We start from the raw sequence: 22522 nt of genomic DNA on the forward strand, positions 1-22522 counted from the left end.
GGTTCCCATCCCCACGTGGCAGTGTTTTGCCATGGCTGCTCAGCCTAACCTACCCAACAGGGTTGTTGTGAGGGTTAAGGGGGGAAGCTGCTCTGCCTTTTGGCAAAGATCAAACGTACCGGTTTAATATCTGGCATGGCCTCTGTTCAGTGCTGGATTTATGTATAAGCTAAACAAGGTATAGTTTAGGGCCCCACTCTCCTGGGGGGGGGGGCGGGGAATTTAAAGGAAAAAACCCTGGATGTACATTTCCAAAATGCAAGATAAAAAACAAAGAAAATAAAACCTACATACAGCAACAGTGGCAAATGGCTTTAGATACCTATTAGTTCCATAAATTACCTTATATTCAACACAAAAAACAGTGACAAAGGACGGCTGGACATATAAAGGGCCCTATTACCTTCAGTAGCTTAGGGCTTCATCAAACCTAAATCCGGCCCTGCCTCTGTTAAACAATAAATACAATCTTTGACCTTTTACACTTAGGGTTGGCGGGTCATTGCTTATTATGCTATGTATATATTTTCGTGGTTTTATATTGTAAAGTCTTCGGAGGAAAGGCGGAGCAGAAATTGAATACATGCTGCCCTGCGCTCCTTAAGGGATGCAAATGTAAGAAAGACAAGTGATGCAATCAAACGCATTTAAGCACCACCATCAGGAATATCTTCATGGGTGTGAGCCATTTCCTGAAAAGTGAAAGTTTTCTGTCCCCTCGCGGCACTTTCCCCCTTCGCTTCAGCGCCACGCCCCCTTCAGACCTTTTGGCGTCTAGCTCTCCGCGTCGTGCTGCGTTTCCGCTTTCACTTTCGCCCGTCTCCTCCTCTCCCGTTCCTCCTCGGTTTGCAGGGATCCAGGCTGCGGGGACAGAAGGGATCCTCCCTCTTTGGACCCCAAACTGACCTCTACCGCGGCGAGGCGGGACTCTCTTTCTCCCGCGCTGCCCAGACCGCGCATTTTGCGCGCAAGGAGGCGCACCCATGGCCGCCGCTGCCGGGGACCCCTCCAAAACTCTCCAGGACGAAGCGACCTGTTCCATCTGCTTGGATTACTTCTGCGACCCGGTGATGATCATCGCTTGCGGGCACAGCTTTTGCCGAGCCTGCATCGCCCAGTGCCCGGAGGGGCCGAGCCGCGACCTCTCCTCTTGCCCCCAGTGCAGGATCGCTTTCCCCCGGGGCCACCTCCGGCTCAACAGGCACTTGGCGAATATGGCCGAAGCGATCCAGCGCCTCCGCCTGGACGAAGGGGAGCCCAAGAAGAAAGCGCCGAAGTTGTGCGGGAAGCACTACGAAGCCCTCCGGCTCTTCTGCCTAGAGGACCGCGCCTTCATCTGCTTGGTCTGCAGGGAATCCCGGGCGCACAAAGCGCACGTCGCCCTCCCCATCGACGAGGCTGCGCAGGATGCTAAGGTAAGCAAAATCGCCCCTCGTTTTGGGAGAATTTGGAGCACCAAGAGGATGGGAAAAGGGTGACTCAGGCATAGGCAACCTCAGCCCTCCAGATGTTTTGGGACTACAACTCCCATCATCCCTAGCTAACTGGACCAGTGGTCAGGGATGATGGGAATTGTAGTCCCCAAACATCTGGAAGGCTGAGGTTGCCTACGCCTGCTCCAGTTAATGTTGGTCTTCAGGTGCCACCATCCCCAAGATTTTATTTACAGTTTTACTTGTATACTACTCTGAGAGCTCTTTAGTGAAAAAGCGGCTTCTAAATCTTTTAATTAATAGTATAAGTGCTGAATGCCATTTTTTTTTCTTTTAGGATCATCTCCAAAGCTGTCTAACAACCTTGAAGAAGGAGAAAGATGATATTTTGAAGGGGAAATGGTGCAGTGAGAGAGAAATTCAGGAAATGAAGGTAGGCAGGCTCCCAGTTTGCCATCCACTGAACACAGCTGCCTCCTTTTTGTGCTCCCCAGATGTTCTGGACTGCAGCTCCTCTCAGGGCCATTAGAGGAATTGTTGTTGTTGGGGCATTCCATGTCAGTTCTGTTAGTTTCTGTTTCTCACTGAGCAGCTGCTTGCAGTCACAGGACTATGTTTTCATTCCACAGTCCAGATACTGTTGGATTCTCACGGGAAAGGGAGACGGATGTTACTGGTTTCTTGTTTCCTTTGTTCTTTGATTCCTTTGTTCTGCTGCTCTCTGCTTCTCATAGAGAGAACATGTATATTTCTTTGCTCTCTGCATAGCTTAGTAATAAAGTATAGCAATGTCGCCCATACCGATCTCATCCTTCCGCTGTGGCGTTCTTTTAATGCTCTGCTGGGCTCAAAGGAAGATGAGCCTTATCAGCTCGGATGACCGGAACTGAAAGTCCAATAAGTTCAACGCTGTCATGTCACCCACCATCTTGGATTTTGTTGAAACTTGGTATACACCCTTCCCTTATGGTTGAAAAAGCAACAACTCTTAATCCCCCCCCCCTGTATCTCAAATGGTTTTAATTTTATAGCACTTCATAGTTTCATGAAATCTGTGTTTCTGTCCCTCTTGAGATCCTTTGTATTATGTGCATTTTATTTTTTTTCTCCATAACCAATGATCAGATCTCTTTGAAATTTTACACAGAGATCAATAACATGATGAGGATTTCAGGGGGAAAATACACCAGCACTCAAAAGATTTTATAAATGCCTTAAAAAATGTATAAATGTAGCATTTTTGGTGGAAAAACTAGGTTTAGAAAACCTAAATTTTCAGCATTAGGGCACGATGCAATCGAAAGTTTTTGATGGTGAAAATTATTGCAAAGACATGCTCTTTCTCAACAAAGAATAAAATTTATGGGTCTCTTATGTCTTGTAACAATATTTTATGTTTTTTGGACATTGTGTGTGTGGGGGGGAATCACAACTGGGTACAACTTTCCTACAATAAAGGTAAAAGGACCCCTGACCATTAGGTCCAGTCGTGGCCGACTCTGGGGTTGCAGCGCTCATTTCGCTTTATTGGCCGAGGGAGCTGGCGTACAGCTTCCGGGTCATGTGGCCAGCATGACTAAGCCGCTTCTGGCGAAACCAGAGCAGCGTAAGAAAACGCCATTTACCTTCCCACCAGAGCAGTACCTATTTATCTACTTGCACTTTTTGTGGTGCTTTTGAACTGCTAGGTTAGCAGGAGCAGGAACTGAGGAACGGGAGCTCACCCCATCGCGGGGATTCGAACTGCCGACCTTCTGATCGGCAAGTCCTAGGCTCTGTGGTTTAACCCACAGCGCCACCCGCATCCCTTTTAAAAGAAAAAATTAATGAAACAAAGTCCATCTTAGAATCTAAAATAATATTGGTTATTACAGGGTTGTTGTTTTTTTCAAAAGTGCAGGCTTGTTTTTCAGTTTTGGGGTATTTAAAACTATGAAAAATTGCTATATCATGAAATCAATCTAAAAACCACAAATCACAGCTAAATGCAGATAGGTCCATACAACCATAAGCTGAAGTGTATCAGGGCACCTGCAAAATGCTTTTGTAACATTTAAGATATAGAGATGGATGAACACAGGATTTCAGAAGTGAATATGGTTACATTATAGATTTCTGGAGCGAAATCGAAGAAAATATTGGAGTGGGGACAGGTAAGCCCCGCCCCAAATAACTGATCACATGATGCAGTGCAACCCCCCCCCCCCATTTGAATGGCAATGCCCATCAACTTTTTTGAAAACCCTTAGGAGTTGACACCTCCTATGTATTGTGTTTTTAATATTCGATTGGGGGCCACCCCGGGTGGCTGGGGAAACCCAGCCAGATGGGCGGGATATAAACAATAAATAATAATAATTATTATTATTATTACTAGTAGTATAGTTTAATTGAAGGTGTCAGATCAGATAGTGGGACAAGGTTGGAAATACGTGGATTGCAAAACAGGAGGAAATAATGTTCTTGTCCAGGTCAGTAATAGCAAAGAAGTGGGTGAAAAGGTTATTGTCAAGAGAATGGTGGTGGGTTTGGGAATGAATCAGAAAGAGATGACCCCAAGCTGCCTGCTGGGAGTGTGAATGCTATTCTCACAGTGACCAAACAGATGCCTTTGGGAAGCCCCCCCCCCCAAAAAAAAAGCACTGGGGGGAAATGTCCACCCTACTGACCTTTGCATTAGGTTACACCTCCTGCTTGTTACGGTGGAATGAATAAGCCCTGATGAAACTAAGCACAACTGGCTCTTTACCCCTGTTTGTGCCTGTTTCCCTGGGGATGGAATCACAACAGCTCACTGAATTCGGTCTCTCTTGTCCTCTGCTCTTTGCAGAAACGCGTGGGAAGCCTCAGGAATCAAGCTGCGGGAAAGTGGGAACTGCTAGATGTGTGTGAAGAGATCATGAAGTCAATCGACAAAATAGCCAGTGAATTCGCAGAGCGCAGTTCTCATCTTGCCAAGCTGATTAAAGAGGGAGAGGAGATGTGTCTGCAGTCTGCCTTTGAACTCCTGCAGGTGAGATTGTACTAGAAGATGTGAAAGCCCAGGGAAATTTGGGGTGGGTGAACATTCCTTTCCCGAAGCCTGTTTTTTGTTGTTGTTCCCCTCCCCAACAAAAAAAGGGGGAAATTAAAAAAGCTTGGTCTGTGACGTGAAAAGGGTACAGCAGATTTGTTTCAGTCCAGACAAACCTTCATTTTTTTAAGATTTCATTATAAATTTGATGGCAAATATGAAGCAGAAACTGATATAAATAACACAGAAATATGAGGCTTTTGTGTTCTCTCACACACACCCCTTTTTGACAGTGGAGGAGCTGTAGGGTGGTAGTCAGTGCTAATCCTACTCAACGTAGACCCACTGGAATTAATGAACATGGTCAACTTAGGTTCGTTAATTTCAATGGGTCTGCTTTCGGTAGACGCTATTTGAATACAACCCGTAATAATGGTCTTATTTTTTACTGTAGTGTTGATGGTCTGACCTGTTTTCATTGTTCCGTCTTGAAAGGAAGGTGGGCTGTAAATATGCAAAATATGCATTAAGAGTTAGTACGTACTTGATGAACTGTAATAAACTTTGAAAAGTGGGGCTGATCAATTTATCTTTCCCCCCAGGCTATGGATCCCTTGCTGAGCAGGTAAGCCCCTGTTTAAAGAATCCTAAAATTGGAAAGGATCATCTTAGTCCCACCCCCCGCAATGCAGGAATATGCAGCTGTCCCATATGGGGATTGATCCTGCAACCTTGGAGTTATATCAGCACTCTGCTCACCAACTAAGCTATTTTTCAAGATTGGGACAGTCCTGCCATTAGGCAGATTAAGGCCACCATCTCAGGCAGCTGATTATGCCATGAAAGCGAAGCAATTGCTAGTTTATTTAACAGGAAAGGAATTGGGGAGTAATACAGGGCAGTGCTTTGTTTTAAATCATATATTCTTCCAGGTGCAACACAGAAATATATGGGAAACCCAAAGCTGATCTGAATAAAAAAGTTGAGTGGCTTAATGAAAAACTACAGCTGGTGCAGACCAAGTTGTGTGAGCTTTCAGGTAACAGATTATGTTTTAACTAGGAGAATAACAATCACATGAGTCAGTCAGACTCACCCCCAAAAGAGACAGAAGTTTCCACTGCAGAGTTATATATATGGGAGTCCTTCCTCATCTCACACAGTGCATATCAATACAGTGGTACCTCATGTTACAAACACTCCAGGTTACAGACTCTGCTAACCCGGAAGTAGTACCTCAGGTTAAGAACTTTACCTCAGGATGAGAACAGAAATTGGGCATCAGTGGCGTGGCAGCAATGGGAGGCCCCATTAGCTAAAGTGGTACCTCAGGTTAAGAACGGACCTCCGGAACGAATTAAGTACGTAACCAAAGGTACCACTGTATTGGCAGTTCACAAAGCCAGGTCTTGATCTGCGTCTGTAGTTAGTCCTGAAGTAATTAGAGCAGATCCTTATAAAAAGTCTGCAGAGTTATTCGGAGTGCTGGGTTGCAATAACAAGACAGCTTAACCAAAGCTACTACTCAATATTGGGAGACTCAAACTTTCTTTCTGAAACTGCTTTCCCTCATAGGGAATGAGGCAGTAAATATTAAACAAGTATCCCCTTAACTCCCAGCATGACCAGCTAAAATCTTACCTGCACGATTGGGACCACAGTTAAATATTTCAGCCTTTCTGGTTTCTCCCTCCAAAAATGAAGAGCATTCACACACACACACACACCACGGTGTATATAGAGTATACATCCAGTGTGAACTGTACATGGTATCTGAAAGTTTGTCTGAGTTTCCCTTCCACCTTTCTCTCCCCAGCACCTCCAAAACTGGCCAGTCCGAGAGCAGGTGAGTTTGCATCTATGCCGGAATGGGAAAAAAGCATTTAGTCTAGAACCTTCCGTGGGATATGAAAGCCAGGCCCCAGTGGCTGGTGTGGTTGGGCACTGTTGCTGAGCAGCAGGTGTCTGCTTTCAGATGGAGGGAAATTGGGAGATGCAGCCTCCCAGCCCTTTTGTTTGGCCTCATGTGCATGTTCAGACATTTGTGTTAGACTGAAATTAACTGATCAGAGAGGAATGGGGTGACTGTTGTGTTTTTGAATCCAGGAGGCGTGCCACAGCAACTCAATCAGCACAGATGTACTTCTGTTTTTGTCTATCCAGCACCTTCCGCAGGTAAAAAATGTAAAAAATGGCCTCATGTGCATGTTCAGACATTCGTGTTAGACTGAAATTAACTGATCAGAGAGGAATGGGGTGACTTGTGTTTTTGAATCCAGGAGGCGTGCCACAGCAACTCAGTCAGCACGGATGTACTTCTCTTTTTGTCTATATAGCACCTCCCGCAGGTAAAAAATGGGAGAGCATGGGGATAAATATTTGGGTGGCCAGTGGCTGATGGGAACCTAGCAACATCTGGAAGGTTTGCCATCCCTGAGTTCCAAGCTATTCAGCAAAATGAGACGGTCTCCTCGCGTGGCCCATCCTTTGACAAACTGCCTGCTGTACTACTAAATCTGGGCAGTTAACCCAATGACCTACATACGAGTAATGTACATTCTTGCCCTGAGCGTAACTCTTCTCCTCATTTACTTCTCCTCTTTTTCTTTCACCAGAACCTAGGGGTCTTTCCCTGACAGTTGACGGTAGTTTTTGACGATAAGTTTGCGGGTCTAACAACACTGGGTCGTCAAATGGGGCGAAATAAACAAATGCATGCCATGCCTCTCCTGCACCCTGGAAGAAAGGCAAAGACACAGCAGTTGTTCATCTGACAGTTAGCTTTAAGAACACGATTCATGCATTAGTCAGTAATTATTGTGAATGATCCTCGTAGTTTAATTAGCAACAAAGCTTCATTGGTGCATAATTAAACAGGCTGTAATATCTCTTTGGGATGTGGGTGGCGCTGTGGGTTAAACCACAGAGCCTAGGACTTGCTGATCAGAAGGTCAGTGGTTCGAATCCCCGCGATGGGGTGAGCTCCCGTTGCTCGGTCCCTGCTCCTGCCAACCTAGCTGTTTGAAAGCACGTCAAAGTGCAAGTAGATAAATAGGTACCGCTCCGGCGGGAAGGTAAACGGCCTTTCCGTGCGCTGCTCTGGTTCGCCAGAAGCGGCTTAGTCATGCTGGCCACATGACCCGGAAGATGTACGCCGGCTCCCTTGGCCAATAAAGCGAGATGAACGCCGCAACCCCAGAGTCGGCCACGACTGGACCTAATGGTCAGGGGTCCCTTTACCTTTAAGATCTCTTCTGTTAGCCTTACAGCAGACATTTTACCCTGTTCTCTTTTCTCCTCCTAGACTATTATATTCCCAAGAAGGGGAAATCAAAATGGATAAGAGGTAAGCTGCTAGTTCCGGAGAACAAAACAGGCCAGATGTTGGAGAGTTCCAGCATTTGATGTCCTGTCGTTTCTGTCTTCAGATATAAGCTGCTGCAGGGGGAGATCAAACTGGCCTGAGGCCTCGGCAGCAGTGCTGAGGGGCGGAGGAAGCGAGTTAGTCCCTGCCCTGTCATTCCAGTCTAAACCAACCCCCCCAGCAAGTAAATAGCTTAAGGGGGACTTAGATTGGGGAAAATTTTGTTGTGGAAAGGGTTACATTAACCATTTTCCAGCTCAAGGGCTACATTCTCTTCTAAAGAGCAATTAGTGCCAGCACCGTCCGTTAAGAGTTTGGGTGTAATCTTCGACACCTCCCTTTCCATGGAGGCGCAGATTGCAGCTATAACAAAGGCGGCATTTTTCCATCTCCGCCAAGCTAAGCAGTTGGCTCCTTACCTCTCTCGCCCTGACCTAGCCACTGTGATCCACGCGATGGTCACCTCCAAACTGGATTATTGTAACACGCTCTACGTGGGGCTGCCCTTGAAACTGACCCAGAAACTCCAGCGGGTGCAGAATGCTGCTGCGAGACTCCTTACGGGGTCCTCGCTGCGAGATCACATGCACCCGGTGCTATACCAGCTGCACTGGCTCCCGGTGGAGTACAGGATCAGGTTTAAGGTGCTGGTTTTAACCTTTAAAGCCTTATACGGCCTAGGACCCTCGTACCTACGGGAACGCCTCTCCTGGTACATCCCACAGAGAAACTTACGGTCTTCAAATAAAAACATCTTGAAGGTCCCAGGCCACAGAGAGGTTAGGCTGGCCTCAACTAGAGCCAGGGCTTTTTCGGCTGTGGCTCCAGTCTGGTGGAACACTCTGTCACAAGAGACTAGGGCCCTGCGGGACTTGACATCCTTCCGCAGGGCTTGCAAGACAGAACTGTTCCACCAGGCCTTTGGTCAGGGCACAGCCTGACTCCCTCCTTCGGCAATCTTCGCGGAGCTCTGGCCCAATGGTTGCCAGTGGTTTAATTTGAATTAATTTTATAAGGAATGATTTTAGAGTGTTGTGTTGTACTGTTGTACTGTTTTATTGTTATTAGCTGCCCTGAGCGCGGCTTCGGCTGGGGAGGGCGGGATATAAATAAAATTTATTATTATTATTATTATTATTATTATTATTAACAGAGGGCCACATGCCATGTTGTGGGGGGCCAAAGGCAAAAGTAGGTGAAGCAGCGAGTGTAAATTTCATCTTCGTTTCTGCACACACAGCCTCCAGCTTGCAACTCTCACCCTCCATGTGCCCCTGTATTCTCACCATGCAAATTTGGTTGTATGAATTGGCCTACTTTGGTTCTGCATTCCTCTCCTCCTACAGAATACGTGCAATTTGCGAGCACTACCTTACGGAAGTAACCGATTCTGTTAAGTGTTCATCTTGTTTGCTTTGTTTTACCACCCGTCTTCCTGTTGTGTTTCAGAAAACGTGGTGTTTGATCCGGAAACAGCCCATCCCCGATATATTGTGTCTCCAGATGGAAAAGAATTATGGTGGGGAAATGTCCGCCAGGACTACCCCTACAGTTCAATTCGGTTTGAATACGCCCGCTGTGTACTTGGAATGTGGGGATTCAGCTCAGGGAAACATTATTGGACAGTGGATGTCCAAAATGTTAACCATTGGGCTGTGGGCGTAGCCAGAGGGTCTGTGGAGAGGGATAGGGAAATTAATTTTGAACCTTATGAAGGGATCTGGGCAGTGGGCTTTAGACGCCATGATCGGTTCAAAGCTCTGACTTCACCTCCTACCTACTTGGACCCAGAAGAGGGCCCAGCACAGATCCAAGTTTCGTTGAACTATGAAGCAGGAACTGTGGCTTTTTATGATGCTGTAGATAACACCTACCTCTTTAATTTTGAGTCAGTTGATTTTGATGGGGAGGAAGTTTTTCCCTTTTTCCGGATTGTCGATTCATCAGCTCCCCTCCAGCTGTGCTCTTAAAACCCATGGTCCTTGGCCTGTGCCTTGCCTTGCCTCGCCTCGCCTCGCCTCGCCTCGCCTCGCCTCGCCTCGCCTCGCCTCGCCTCGCCTCGCCTCGCCTCTCAGATGAGTCCAGGTGTTAGTTCCAAAGAGAAGCAGATATCCCTTTGGAAATCTGTGCAGGCTTCAATTTCCATCCCAGGCTGCTGTCCCACATTCCCCTTCAACAAAGGACCATGGTGTTTTGGCTTGACTGTGCAGATGATTGCTTTATAATCCAGTGCAGAAAAGGAGCACTACAGTATTGCAAATAATGTTACTTTAATTTTGCACCCTCTCGGTGGTGCCAGTGGGGGATTTCCTCCCAGTGCAAATAGCAACTTCAAAGGAGGGATTATACTTGGGACCAAAGCAAAGGGTTAAATCTCCCACCACTTTTTTGGGGATTCGAATAATCATTAGCTTCTCCTCTCAGTATTTTGCAGCTTTGCAAACCTGCATTTTTAATGCTAAATAAACCAAATATTGTCTATTTTTGACCCTTAGTCTCCCCATATATTAACTCTATTTGTTAGCATAGAACTGTAGCTTTTTACTTTTAATGAACCTGTGATTTGCTGTCGCCATTGCAGTCTTTCAATCATTTCATTAATCTTTCAATAAAGTTTTTTTTTAAAAAAATCCTTTTAACCTTTGTTTTCTTAACTACTTTTTATGCTGCACTTCTGTTATGATAATTTTAGTTTATTCCATTGCTTTTCTTAAAAGATTCAAGGCATCCTAAAAACTTTTTTTAAAGTACTATACTGAACAAAAATGATGAAGATAATGTTCATAGTGTAAGAATTATTTTTTAAAAACCCACCATCCCAGCAAAATAACAAAACTAGGCTCACCAATTAACCAGGCCTATGTTAAAAACCTTCCCATCCTATCCCCTGAAATGCCTGTGAGTAAAGGAACATTTTAACATTCCGCAATGTTGGTTCCAATATTTCATTTTAAGATACATGTGTTTGAGGTGGAGTATTGTTTGGGGTTAGCCCAGGCCCGCAGGCATAGGCAAACTGCCTGCCAGATGTTTTGGGATTACAATTCCCATCATCCCTGACCACTAGTCCTGCTAGCTAGGGATGATGGGAGTTGTAGTCCCAAAACATCTGGCGGGCCGAGTTTGCCTATGCCTGGCCCAGGGTCCTGACCCCCCAGGTATTTTGTATGAGGTCCCATTCTCCTGTCCCTTCCTTTCGCTTTAAATTGTTTTTGAAAAAATATTATTTTGCATATTGGGCAGTTGAGCATGCTGAAAAATGCAATCCCAGTTAGATCCATGCTGGAAATGGAAGAGTGCTGTGAAACTTCTAGTGGAGTATTATATATCTTTTAGGCCAATCGAAAATCCTGTCACTATTTTGTATTAAGTATCTTATGTATATTACTTTCAATGTATTGTTACACATCACCTGAATCTGTGTGATTGGTGCGTAATTCATGGGGTTGCAGGCACACTAACCATGGTCTGCCCAGGGATGGACTTTGGTAATGTGGCACCCTCAGCAAGAATAAAATTTGATACCACCCACTAAGTATTACTTATTTTCACAATAATTCCTTATTGTTTTTGCAACCCTTTGGCTTGGTGTCCTGTGCGGGGGAACCACCCACACCTCCCTAAATCCTGTGTTCCCTTTTGTGGCAATCAGACACATGTTCATTCATTCATAGAAACAACAGCTTGTGTATATTAATCTGTGTGAGATTTCTAGAAACTGCGAGAAGCTAGGTTGTTTACAATAGAAAAGGGGCCGATTTATATGTGCCCAGCGATGGGATCTGGGCCTTCTCCTTTAATGGTGGCGATTACTGGGTGCACAACTCCACTAAGACTTTTCTGCCCATGAGCTTTGACCCTAGAGCAGTGGTGTCCTAACTTTTTTCAAAGAAGGCCAAAATTGATGAAGTGAAGGGCCATGAGGACTGACCAAAGGGCCAACCAAAGTTGTTGACCTTTTCCTAGGATTTAAGTTGTTGAGGTTTTTTTAGGATAATACCCAAGGAAATAAACTGCCACAAGAGCCGGATTAAACCGACTAGCGGGCCAGATGTGGGAGGGTGTTTCACAGGGCTGGCGCCACTACCGAGAAGGCCCTGTGCCTGGTTCCCTGTAAGCTTTGCTTCTCACAGTGAGGGAACCACCAGAAGGCGCTCGGTGCTGGACCTCAGCATCCGGGCAGAATGATGGGGGTGGAGACGCTCCTTCATTATTTATTATGATTCATTTATTATTATTATTATTCATTTATTATTATTATTATTCATTTATTATTATTATTATTATTATTATTATGCATTATTATTGCTGCTTTCAAGTACCGGCACAGCCCAGCATTGAAAGAGGCCGACTCCTTCCCTCTCCTGTTCCCTCCAGCTTCAGGAAAGCGGTCCCTCAAACTCATCACACTGCTTTGCTGTTCTCCTAATTTTTTTAGTTTTTATTTTAACTTTTGTACAGCATTTACAGTATTCCTGCTCTCCTAGTACGGAGAGTATTCACATGTCTCTGTAATCCTCAACCCGTTGAAGCGCTTGGCTGCCATTTTCCCCAACTGCACAGAAGCGTCAAGCCCCGCCCGCAGCCTGGGCCTATTAAGTCCTAAAGACAGAGGGGCACTTTTACGAAGTATCGCAGGGAATTGCCTGAAGTAAACTGCGTGACAGATTTTTAGGCAGACCGTTGTAGCTTTCAAGCGTCGCAAGTGTATAAGCAAAGGAATCGCTAGGAACTACATACACAGGGAAAACTTGCAAAATATCCCCAGCTCTCACCAAAAAAGCAACAACCCGCGAGCATCAATATTTTCATTAGAAAAACATTCGGGAAGGGTCGGATGAACAGAAAGCAGAGAGAGAGACACTATTTGCCCATTGTTCTACAATATAAATATATTCTAAATTAATCTGTTCCCCTCTCCCAGGACCCCACCCGCGCGCACTCGTTTCCCATTGGTTTAGAAATAGAATCCTTTTTTCTATTGGCCTGTTCACCTTCGACCAATCACAGCCCGCTCAAGAAACGAATAAAAGGCGCCTACTCGAAGCACCTGCATTCCTTTCGTTCTTTTGTCCAGATAGAAGTCGGGAGTTTCTGAAGATGTCGGGTCGCGGCAAGACAGGCGGGAAGGCACGAGCCAAGGCCAAGTCCCGCTCTTCCCGAGCCGGCCTGCAGTTTCCCGTGGGCAGAGTCCACCGCCTGCTGCGCAAGGGAAACTACGCCGAGCGCATCGGCGGCGGAGCGCCCGTTTATTTGGCCGCGGTGCTCGAGTACCTCAGCGCCGAGATCCTGGAGCTGGCCGGCAACGCAGCCAGGGACAACAAGAAGAGCCGCATCATCCCGCGCCACTTGCAGCTGGCCGTGCGCAACGATGAGGAGCTGAACAAGCTGCTGGGCGGGGTGACCATCGCGCAGGGCGGAGTCTTGCCCAACATCCACGCCGTCTTGCTGCCCAAGAAGACCGAAGCTCTGCATAGCGCGGCCGCCGCCAAGGCCGCGCCCAAGCCCCTCACCAAGGCCGCCAAGGGCACCAAGGCGCCCCTCAAGCCCAGCACCGCGCCCCTCGCGGTCCAGTGAGGCCAAAAGGCCAAATAGCCCGCACCACGCCCGGCCACAAAATAATCCAGACCCAAAGGCTCTTTTCAGAGCCACCCACAACGCTCCCAAAAGAACGGAAACACTGCCGCCAAAATAAAAGTAAACCTGCGCTCGCGCGCTCGCACTCTTCGCCCGTTGCTTCGAAAACGCCTTCCTATCATTTTACACCTTTCGTAAAAACACCTCGAGGCTGCTGCTCGTCACGAGCGGGAAGGCTGCAAACACATCCCGGCTTAACTTCGGTCCCATGGGAATGGAAATCGACCTTTTTGTGCCCATGATAGCCATTTCTCTGCACCCACAGCAGCACATCTATATAAGCACCGTGACCACCAAGGACTTGATGATCCCCTGCCTGGTGAAGCAGAGATACAGTCTGCAGCCAATAATTCTAGCAGCTATTCGCCTTTTTCTTTTGTAAACCAATTTATACCAAAAGACACTGATTCCATGGCTCTGCACTGTTTTCCACCTGCTACATAACGCTAGGACATTGGGGGATTTGCAAAAAGTTCTGAATAGTATTTTTAAAAAGTACCAGCAGCAGCAATGCCAAAGCATTCAACACACCCAGCCCCTTTCCTAGGATGATGAAACAGTGACAGCTTGGAGTGAAACGGGGGGCGGGTTATGGGGTGTAATAATTTTGAAAAACAATAAAATAATTGGCAAACGAGGGGATTGTGGGGAAATACAATATCAGTTCTGGTGCAAAAAAACATGTTGCGCAGGTGCAATATATTGCCCTGCTTCACCCTCTCCAGTGTTTCGAATCAGCATCCTATGAGAATCCAAAGATTCACCAAAGCAGAACGGACAAACTTATCACTTTCTAAAACAGGACCCATGTGTCTTATACTTGTCTGGTTTCATCTCTTCCCCACCCCTATTAAAACTTGATATTTCGTCTGAAATATGGCTGAGTGACATGCAGCTAGCCTGGCTAGTCTCTCTAGCAAGCCCTACTACAGAGGAATGGTAAAGTTTTCAAGTCCAATTCAGAGCCTTCAGGTACATCTGGGCTTCATATCTCAGCAGTATGAAGAATGGAAAGATCATGGGTAGGCAAACTAAGGCCCGGGGCGGATCTGGCACAATCGCCTTCTCAATCCGGCCCACGGAAGGTCCGGAAATCAGCCGTGTTTTTACATGAGTAGAATGTATGCTTTTATTTAAAATACATCTCTGGGTTATTTATGAGGCCTGCTTGGTGTTTGTACATGAGTAGACTGTGTGCTTTTATTTAAAATGCATTTCTGGGTTATTTGTGGGGCATAGGAATTCGTTCATCCCCCCCAAAAAATATAATCCGGTCCCCCCACAAGGTCTAAGGGACAGTGGACCAGCCCCCTGCTGAATAAGTTTGCTGACCCCTGGGAAAGATTATCTCCCCAGCAAAAGCAACTGCCATGAAAGTGGTAATCAAACTACTGGAACTGGCATCAAAAATGCCATTCTCCTTCCCTCATAGTCCTGATAAACACAGATTCTGCTGAACTATGTCCCCAAGGGCAGAAAATCGAGATCTTATTTCAGAGCCCAGATCCCCTATCAAGACCCACTGCAATGTCACCTATCTTTTTGACAGATTCACAGCAATACCCACAGCCCAGCGCCCATCCCGCGAAATTATTGTTACCTCCCAGTAATGCCTCCCTGAGGCAAACCCCTCACAGCACAGTGCACAGACAACAGAATCAAATTACATTTAGGTAGTTAGAGATCCATACTTCATGCACTTTCAATTTTCAAGCGGATGCACGCTAGTTGGATCCTTCGTCAGATTTGCTTGTGGAAGAACAGCGGAAATCCACATTAGAGGAAAGCCCAGGCTAGGAGCAGACTTGAGTAATACGGAGCCCAGCGCAAAGAAAAAAATATGCTTCCTAAATATTTATTTGGTGCCCTCCTCCCATCACTTTCTGTTATGAGTATGCTCTCAAGTGCACTACATAATAGTTGTGGCAACTCCATATCCTTTCTGATTGGGGCCTAACTTTAAGTAGATACTTGTATAAATATAGGGATTTATATAGCAATCCGTATTAATGCTAGTTCCACATCTCCCAGATGTAGCATTCTGTAGCAGGTGGAAAACAGAGCAGAGCACTGGAGCCAGCGTCTTTTTGTGCAAGTTGGAATACAAAATAAAAAGTTGGAAAGCTACTAAGTATTCCTGGCTACAGGCTGCAACTGCAAATTTAGGGGATTAGGTTGTTGCTTAGTGCCCGGTTGGGGTTACGCAATGCTTTTAACAGTACATGGGGTCCTAGTGCTCATACTGTGTTGTGGATTCCAGCAGAAAATAACTGCTATTGGCTCAACAAGCTGTAATAATGTGTAAGTGGGCAGCCAGATGAAAAGGTCTATTTCCATTCCCATGGGACAGAGGTTTGTAAATCAAGCAGGGATGTGTATATAGACTTCCCACTTATTACCTGCAGCAGCCTCAAGGTGTTTTTAAGGCGTAAAATGATAGGGAGAGTTCACCTGGGAGGCGTTTTTCGAAGCAGCGGGCGAAGTGTGCGAGCGCGCGAGCGCAGAGGTTTACTTTTATTTTGGCGGCAGTGTTTCCGTTCTTTTGGGAGCGTTGTGGGTGGCTCTGAAAAGAGCCTTTGGGTCTGGATTATTTTGTGGCCGGGCGTGGTGCGGGCTATTTGGCCTCACTGGACCGCGAGGGGCGCGGTGCTGGGCTTGAGGGGCGCCTTGGTGCCTTTGGCGGCCTTGGTGAGGGGCTTGGGCGCGGCCTTGGCGGCGGCCGCGCTATGCAGAGCTTCGGTCTTCTTGGGCAGCAAGACGGCGTGGATGTTGGGCAAGACTCCGCCCTGCGCGATGGTCACCCCGCCCAGCAGCTTGTTCAGCTCCTCATCGTTGCGCACGGCCAGCTGCAAGTGGCGCGGGATGATGCGGCTCTTCTTGTTGTCCCTGGCTGCGTTGCCGGCCAGCTCCAGGATCTCGGCGCTGAGGTACTCGAGCACCGCGGCCAAATAAACGGGCGCTCCGCCGCCGATGCGCTCGGCGTAGTTTCCCTTGCGCAGCAGCCGATGGACTCTGCCCACGGGGAACTGCAGGCCGGCTCGGGAAGAGCGGGACTTGGCCTTGGCTCGTGCCTTCCCGCCTGTCTTGCCGCGACCTGACATCTTCAAAAACGCCCAACTCGTATCTGGACGAGAGAACGAAAGGAATGCAGGTGCTTCGAGTAGGCGCCTTTTATTCGTTTCTTGAGCGGGCTGTGATTGGTCGAAGGTGAACAGGCCAATAGAAAAAAGGATTCTATTTCTAAACCAATGGGAAACGAGTGCGCGCGGGTGGGGCCCTGGGAGAGGGGAACAGAGTTAGAATATATTTATATTGTAGGAGGGCAAATAGTATTTCTCTCTGCTTTCGATTCATCCGACCCTTTGCGAATGTTTTTCTAATGGAAATTTTGGTTCTTGTGGCTCCCCCCCTTTTTTTTTTACCCACACGATGTTTGGTGAGAGCTGGGGATATTTTGCAAGTTTTCCCTGTGTACAGTATAGAGTTTTTGCCGATTCGTTTGCTTATACTGTACATTTCTGGGGCGGGAAAGCTACATATCATTGGGAACATATTAATTTAGAATATATTTAATGTAGACTGCCTCGTTGGCTGTTTTCACGTAGCAACCCAATCTTTTGAATTTTCTGTTCCTTCCTGTTGGCTTCCACGCACTCGACTTGGTTTGCAGTGATTTATAATCTCAGATAGGAGTTTATTATCTTTACTCCGATCAATCTCGTGTCCCCCGCGCTGTATGAATGGCAAATATACTTGCGTACCAAAGTGGAATCAGAAAAGGAAAGGAAAAAGAAAATAAAACCCGGAGGCAATTTATAACGTCGATTACCAATGCAAAGACGACTGAGCAAAACAAAAAAGGCTTCCCTAGCGAGATCATACTAGGGATGCATCATCTGGTGGTACTGTGAGTGGTATCGACTCGGGGATCGTGGATTCTTTGAAAATGAAGCTTTGCCATAGCTCTGCACGTTTCAGTGCATGATCCCACAATACATTTATTAGAAGAAACCAAAATGTCACAAAACAACGAACAAGTTGTCGTGGTCACGAAGCTCTTCGTTATGTAAGAACAGCAAAGGCCAAGGGAGAGGCGGGAAAGCTGCCTTGATGTCAGCCTTATGCACATACACAAACTCCGGTTTTGTTTACTAATCATCCTGATGATTAATACACGTTGGATTCTTAAAAAGTAGGTTCTGATTGGTCTGCAACTTAGGTTAGTAATTTAAGAATAAGTTAGTAACAAAGGTCAATGAATGCATATATTTAAGCCAGACTGTTCCCACTGAGTAAAGGTATCAAAGGGAGGTAGGGAATCTGCCAACAAAACCTCACGCGTTAATTTGGACATCCAGGAACAGAAGAAATATTTTTTTGTGGTGTCAAAAATGTTTACACAAAAAGTGGGATGACTGAAAGGTGAAAGGAAGCCAGGATGTTCTGTGGTTCTATAGTACTGTGCGGATTTGGCAATTGGTAAATGAAAAAGACTTGATAGTGGATAGCAATATGAATACAATAATAACTAGGGACAGTTTATGACGATGGCTAATATGCTGGAATTGTCTGGAAAATACAGTGGCGCTTCGATCACATCTCAGTCCGGTCCTAATGTGAAGTGAATGCAGAAATTCCTGAAATTGTTTTGCTGCAACTGTAAAACCTTTGACTGCTACAGAAATTAACAAAAGCCATGCTCAACCTGCCTCTCTGACATTCGTTGGCAATAACCGCCCTGAGATCTTATGATGAAGGGCAGTATATAAATCGAATGAATGACTGAATGAATGAATGAAATAACGTAGATTTGAAATCTTTCTCCAGGTTTCAGACTCTCAGTGAATTAACCAGGAACAATTTAAGGCTGCGCTTGTGAGAGAATCAAATCAAACGCACTATATACATACAGAGTAATCCTATTATTATTTCGATTTAATGGCCGCCTAATACAAACGCCCAGGATATTTCTGTGCACGTTTAAAGAAAACAATCAAATCTCAAAATGAAACAATACACCCAAAATATAACACAAAGGCAGTTCAGTATGATATTCCTATTTCCTCAGAAACCTGGAAGAAGTTGTATATCCTAGGTGTGTCCCGCTGTATTCAGTGTCTTACTCACAGGTAAGAGGGCACACAATCTGTAAATTCTTAACATCTGTAAATTTAAAGAAATGTAAGATAAATGTAGGTAGGACTGCAGCGGAAAAAAGCTCCTGCCAGAATATACGTCTTAGTTTTTTTAAGTTGCCATAAAGACTGCTGTGTTTGTGGCAACAGACGAGAACGTGGCTATGTATAAGATTATACATAGGAGTAATTACTGAAAATCAAAAGTTTCTAAAATAGAATTTAAGTTCATGAAAAGTAACCATGTCGGACAAGATTATATTTTTAAAGGAAATATTAAAATGAGTTATCTCCTCAGATGTTATTTGTTGGTAACCTTCTTTTGCCTATGTGAACGTCAAAACTGATTAAATTTACAACGTCTCCCAGAAGTGTCTTTTCGAACGGCACTTTTCCCTCAGGCAGGCGAGCGAGGTGCCGGGGAGGAAAAAAGGCGGGAAAATCTGAAGCGCTTGGCCGCCATTTCCCAAACTGCTCAGGAGCGTCAAGCCCCGCCCCCTTCTGCTTTCTCCTCCGCAGCCTGCGCATATTCAGTCTTGGAGTCTAGAGGGGCACTTTAACGAAGTATCGCAGGGAACTGTCTAACGTAAACTCCGTAACAGGTTTCTTGGAGGACCGTTATAGCTTTCACGCGCTGGAAATGTATAAGCAAAGGAGTCGGCTAGGAACTCAAAGCACAGGGGAAACTTGCAAAATATCCCCAGCTCTCACCAAACATCGTGTGGGTAAAAAAAAAAGGGGGGGGGAGCCACAAGAACCAAAATTTCCATTAGAAAAACATTCGCGAAGGGTCGGATGAATCGAAAGCAAAGAGAAATACTATTTGCCCTCCTACAATATAAATATCTTCTAACTCTGTTCCCCTCTCCCAGGGCCCCACCCGCGCGCACTCGTTTCCCATTGGTTTAGAAATAGAATCCTTTTTTCTATTGGCCTGTTCACCTTCGACCAATCACAGCCAGCTCAAGAAACGAATAAAAGGCGCCTACTCGAAACACCTGCATTCCTTTCGTTCTTTTGTCCAGATAGAAGTCGGGAGTTTCTGAAGATGTCGGGTCGCGGCAAGACAGGCGGGAAGGCACGAGCCAAGGCCAAGTCCCGCTCTTCCCGAGCCGGCCTGCAGTTCCCCGTGGGCAGAGTCCACCGCCTGCTGCGCAAGGGAAACTACGCCGAGCGCATCGGCGGCGGAGCGCCCGTTTACTTGGCCGCGGTGCTCGAGTACCTGAGTGCTGAGATTCTGGAGCTGGCCGGCAACGCAGCCAGGGACAACAAGAAGAGTCGGATCGTCCCGCGCCACTTGCAGCTGGCCGTGCGCAACGATGAGGAGTTAAATAAGTTGCTGGGCGGTGTGACCATCGCGCAGGGCGGAGTCTTGCCCAACATCCACGCCGTCTTGCTGCCCAAGAAGACCGAAGCTCTGCATAGCGCGGCCGCCGCCAAGGCCGCGCCCAAGCCCGTCACCAAGGCCCCCAAAGGGACCAAAATGGCCCTCAAGGCCAGCACCGCGCCCCTCGCGGTCCAGTGAGGAGCAAATGGCAAAAAGTCCTGCCGAGGGCGACCAAATACTAAGACCCAAAGGCTCTTTTCAGAGCCACCTACAACGCTCCGAAAAGAACGAAACCACTCGTAAATAAATTAAGCTGTTGGCTTGGAAAATTGGCCCGTTGATTTTTAAGACGCCTGGGAAGTGAGGTTTCAGGGTCATGTTAGGCCATTTAAAAAATCACTTTTAAGCTGACACTTAAATTCAATGTGAGCAGAAATCCCAACTTTTTATGTGACTCCAATTAGCAATTTTGGGGACCATGACAGCTAATTTGTGCTTGCATGCACAATGAATCCATATGAGCACCAGCACCCCATGTTTTAGGAAAAGGATTGCATAGCTCCAATGGGCCACTTACCTGATGATTTCCTATCCAGCTTTATGGTCGGATACAACCTGCAGCCAGTTATACTAGCAGCTTTCAAACTATTTTGTATACCAGCTTGCACCAAAAGCCACTGCCTCAGAATCATAAAATCAGAGTTGGAAGAGACCACAAGGGCCATCAAGTCCAACCCCCTGCCAAGCAGGAAACACAATCAGAGCCTCCAGGCCCTGCATTATTTTCCAACTGCTACATAATGCTAGTACACTTGGGGGATTTGCAAAGGATTCTGACTCACTTTGTAGCAGCAGCAAGGCCTCTCACCCCACCCTACCCCTTTCGCAGGTTGCTGAGACAAGTGACAGCTTGAAGTAAATGGGATTGTGGGGAAAGACAAGCTCTTCTGGTAACAGAAATACACAGGTTGAACAAGTGTTATGGATTTCCCAGCCCCCAGCCTCAGGTCACTGTTTTGGATCAGCATCCTGTGAGAATCCAAAGATTCACCAAAGCTGAACTGACAAACTCACCTCTGTCTAGGAGAAACCGTGTGTCTTATACAGGTTGAATCTTTTAAAAGAGGCCCCATGGAACAGGTGTATGTGGTATTCACGGGGCCTCTTTTAAAGGACTCACCATGTACTTGTCAGTGGTTTCATTTCTTCCTCACCCCTGGGGGGGGGGTCTAATAGCATAAAACAAAAGCTCAGAGAAATATTTCAGCACTTTATTAATTTTTAGCTTTGGAGGAAAATGTACAACTTTTGAGATTTACAAACAATCCTATGAAAACATTGCCCAGTAAACAGCTTAACTCTAAAACTTAACTAGACTGGCTAGCCTCTCTAGTAAGTCGGTTGCCAGTCCGTAGCCTTTAAGTACATAATTTCATCTGGGCTCCATATCTCAGCAGCATGAAGAATGGAAAGATTGTCTCCAGGCAGAGGGCCTTCTTGGTAGTGGCATCCTCCCTTTAGATGTCAAGGAAATAAACAACTACAGTACCTGACTTTTAGAAGACATCTGAAGGCAGCCCTGTTTTGGGAAGTTTTTAATGTCTGATGTTTTATTGTATTTTACTATTCTTCTGGGAGCTTTTCAGAGTGGCTGTGGAAATGCAGCCAGGTGGTTGGGGTATAAATAATAAAAATATTATTGTTGTTATTATTATTATTACTAGCAAAAGTACAATTTAGCCTTTGGGCATGCAGCCAGGGATCTTGAGCTGCTAACAGCTGTGTGGCTGGCAGAAACCCAAAAGGTCAAGCCTTTCTATACAGTAGTATGGAAATACTGCAAGAAATGCATATGTGGTTGCCACCTAGTGGCCAAAAAGCAGAAGCATCTCTTTGGAAAAGTTGAAACTGGGGTGTCAGAGCCTTGCCAGCACCAGACAGTACAAGCAGTTTTCAAAATTGCACCTGCAGTCCAGAATCAAGGGCTCCTTAAGAATCTCTAGGCAGATCGGACAGGTGGCCTCATTGTGGGATGTGGACCAGATCAGCTCTCACCAATCTAGTGAGCCCTCCAGATGTTTGGGGGCTGTAGCTCCCATCAGCTAAAGCCTCTGGAGGGCACTAGGTTGGCGAAAGCTGATCTAGTCCACATCCCATAGAGGCCAAGAGGTCCGGACGTAGACGGACTCCTAGCAATGGGCACTTCCTGACCTACACAATGGAGCTCTCACTGTCATTTTGTCTATAACCGTTTGCAAAGACCTTGCGCAGAGTTGCTTGCCGCACCTTTAAATACCCAAGACACCTAATCAGGACACAGGTGTGTCACCTGCCTGCTCTAAGGCAGAGTTAGAATCCCAGTGGCCACAGCCGGTAGCTTTCACTGTTGTTGTTGATCTGCAGCCATGAGCAGATGTTTCATCCTCATGCCATGAACAGCTTCATTTGCTGATTCCTGCACACTAGGCCGCTTTAAAGGGGCAGGAGCAGGCAGGTGTCTCTTACTGAACAGCAAACAATCCTAATAAACGAGGTGGTTGGCAAAAGACAGGGAAGAAGCGGCCTCTATGGCAAAACAGGGAATATATGCAAATATTCCCGTTATAATTGTAT

The 22522-nt window shown here is 46.3% G+C and overlaps 1 protein-coding gene and 3 pseudogenes across 8 annotated transcripts; 3 read left to right on the forward strand and 1 right to left on the reverse strand.

The window, feature by feature from the left end:
- Positions 1-782: 782 nt before the first annotated feature.
- On the forward strand, positions 783-11016 carry LOC307208634 (E3 ubiquitin-protein ligase TRIM39-like). 5 transcript variants are annotated; one of them, XR_013835204.1, is made up of 10 exons: positions 784-1415; positions 1771-1866; positions 4264-4446; positions 5049-5071; positions 5379-5485; positions 6263-6292; positions 6553-6621; positions 6726-6794; positions 7062-7792; positions 9260-9366. XR_013835204.1 is itself a non-coding variant. In XM_079963455.1 (10 exons), exons 1-10 carry the CDS (start codon positions 984-986, stop codon positions 9778-9780), a joined length of 1572 nt encoding a protein of 523 aa, XP_079819581.1. In that variant the 5' UTR covers positions 789-983; the 3' UTR covers positions 9781-11016. The 5 variants fall into 5 exon arrangements, 3 of the variants coding, with proteins under 3 accessions (XP_079819581.1, XP_079819583.1, XP_079819582.1); XM_079963455.1 differs by having other exon boundaries at positions 789-1415; positions 7751-7792; positions 9260-11016; XR_013835203.1 differs by lacking the exon at positions 6553-6621 and having other exon boundaries at positions 783-1415.
- A 1826-nt stretch (positions 11017-12842) lies between these two features.
- On the forward strand, positions 12843-13496 carry LOC307209069 (histone H2A pseudogene; annotated as a pseudogene). Its single transcript has one exon. The product of its transcript is annotated as a histone H2A pseudogene (transcript).
- Positions 13497-16071: 2575 nt separating this feature from the next.
- LOC307209070 (histone H2A pseudogene) lies at positions 16072-16560 on the reverse strand (annotated as a pseudogene). Its single transcript has one exon. The product of its transcript is annotated as a histone H2A pseudogene (transcript).
- A 3055-nt stretch (positions 16561-19615) lies between these two features.
- Positions 19616-20238, forward strand: LOC307209068 (histone H2A pseudogene; annotated as a pseudogene). Its single transcript has one exon. The product of its transcript is annotated as a histone H2A pseudogene (transcript).
- The last annotated feature ends 2284 nt before the right edge of the window (positions 20239-22522 follow it).

Source organism: Podarcis cretensis (assembly GCF_951804945.1).
Source record: "Podarcis cretensis genome assembly, chromosome: 2".
NCBI lineage: Eukaryota > Metazoa > Chordata > Lepidosauria > Squamata > Lacertidae > Podarcis > Podarcis cretensis.

Coding starts and splice junctions, on each gene's coding strand:
- LOC307208634 (XM_079963455.1), top strand. CDS start 984: ATGGCCGCCGCTGCCGGGGACCCCTCCAAAACTCTCCAGGACGAAGCG. Junction 4,447..5,048: donor CTGCCTTTGAACTCCTGCAG/GTGAGATTGTAC, acceptor CTTTCCCCCCAG/GCTATGGATCCCTTGCTGAG. Junction 5,486..6,262: donor CAAGTTGTGTGAGCTTTCAG/GTAACAGATTAT, acceptor TTCTCTCCCCAG/CACCTCCAAAACTGGCCAGT.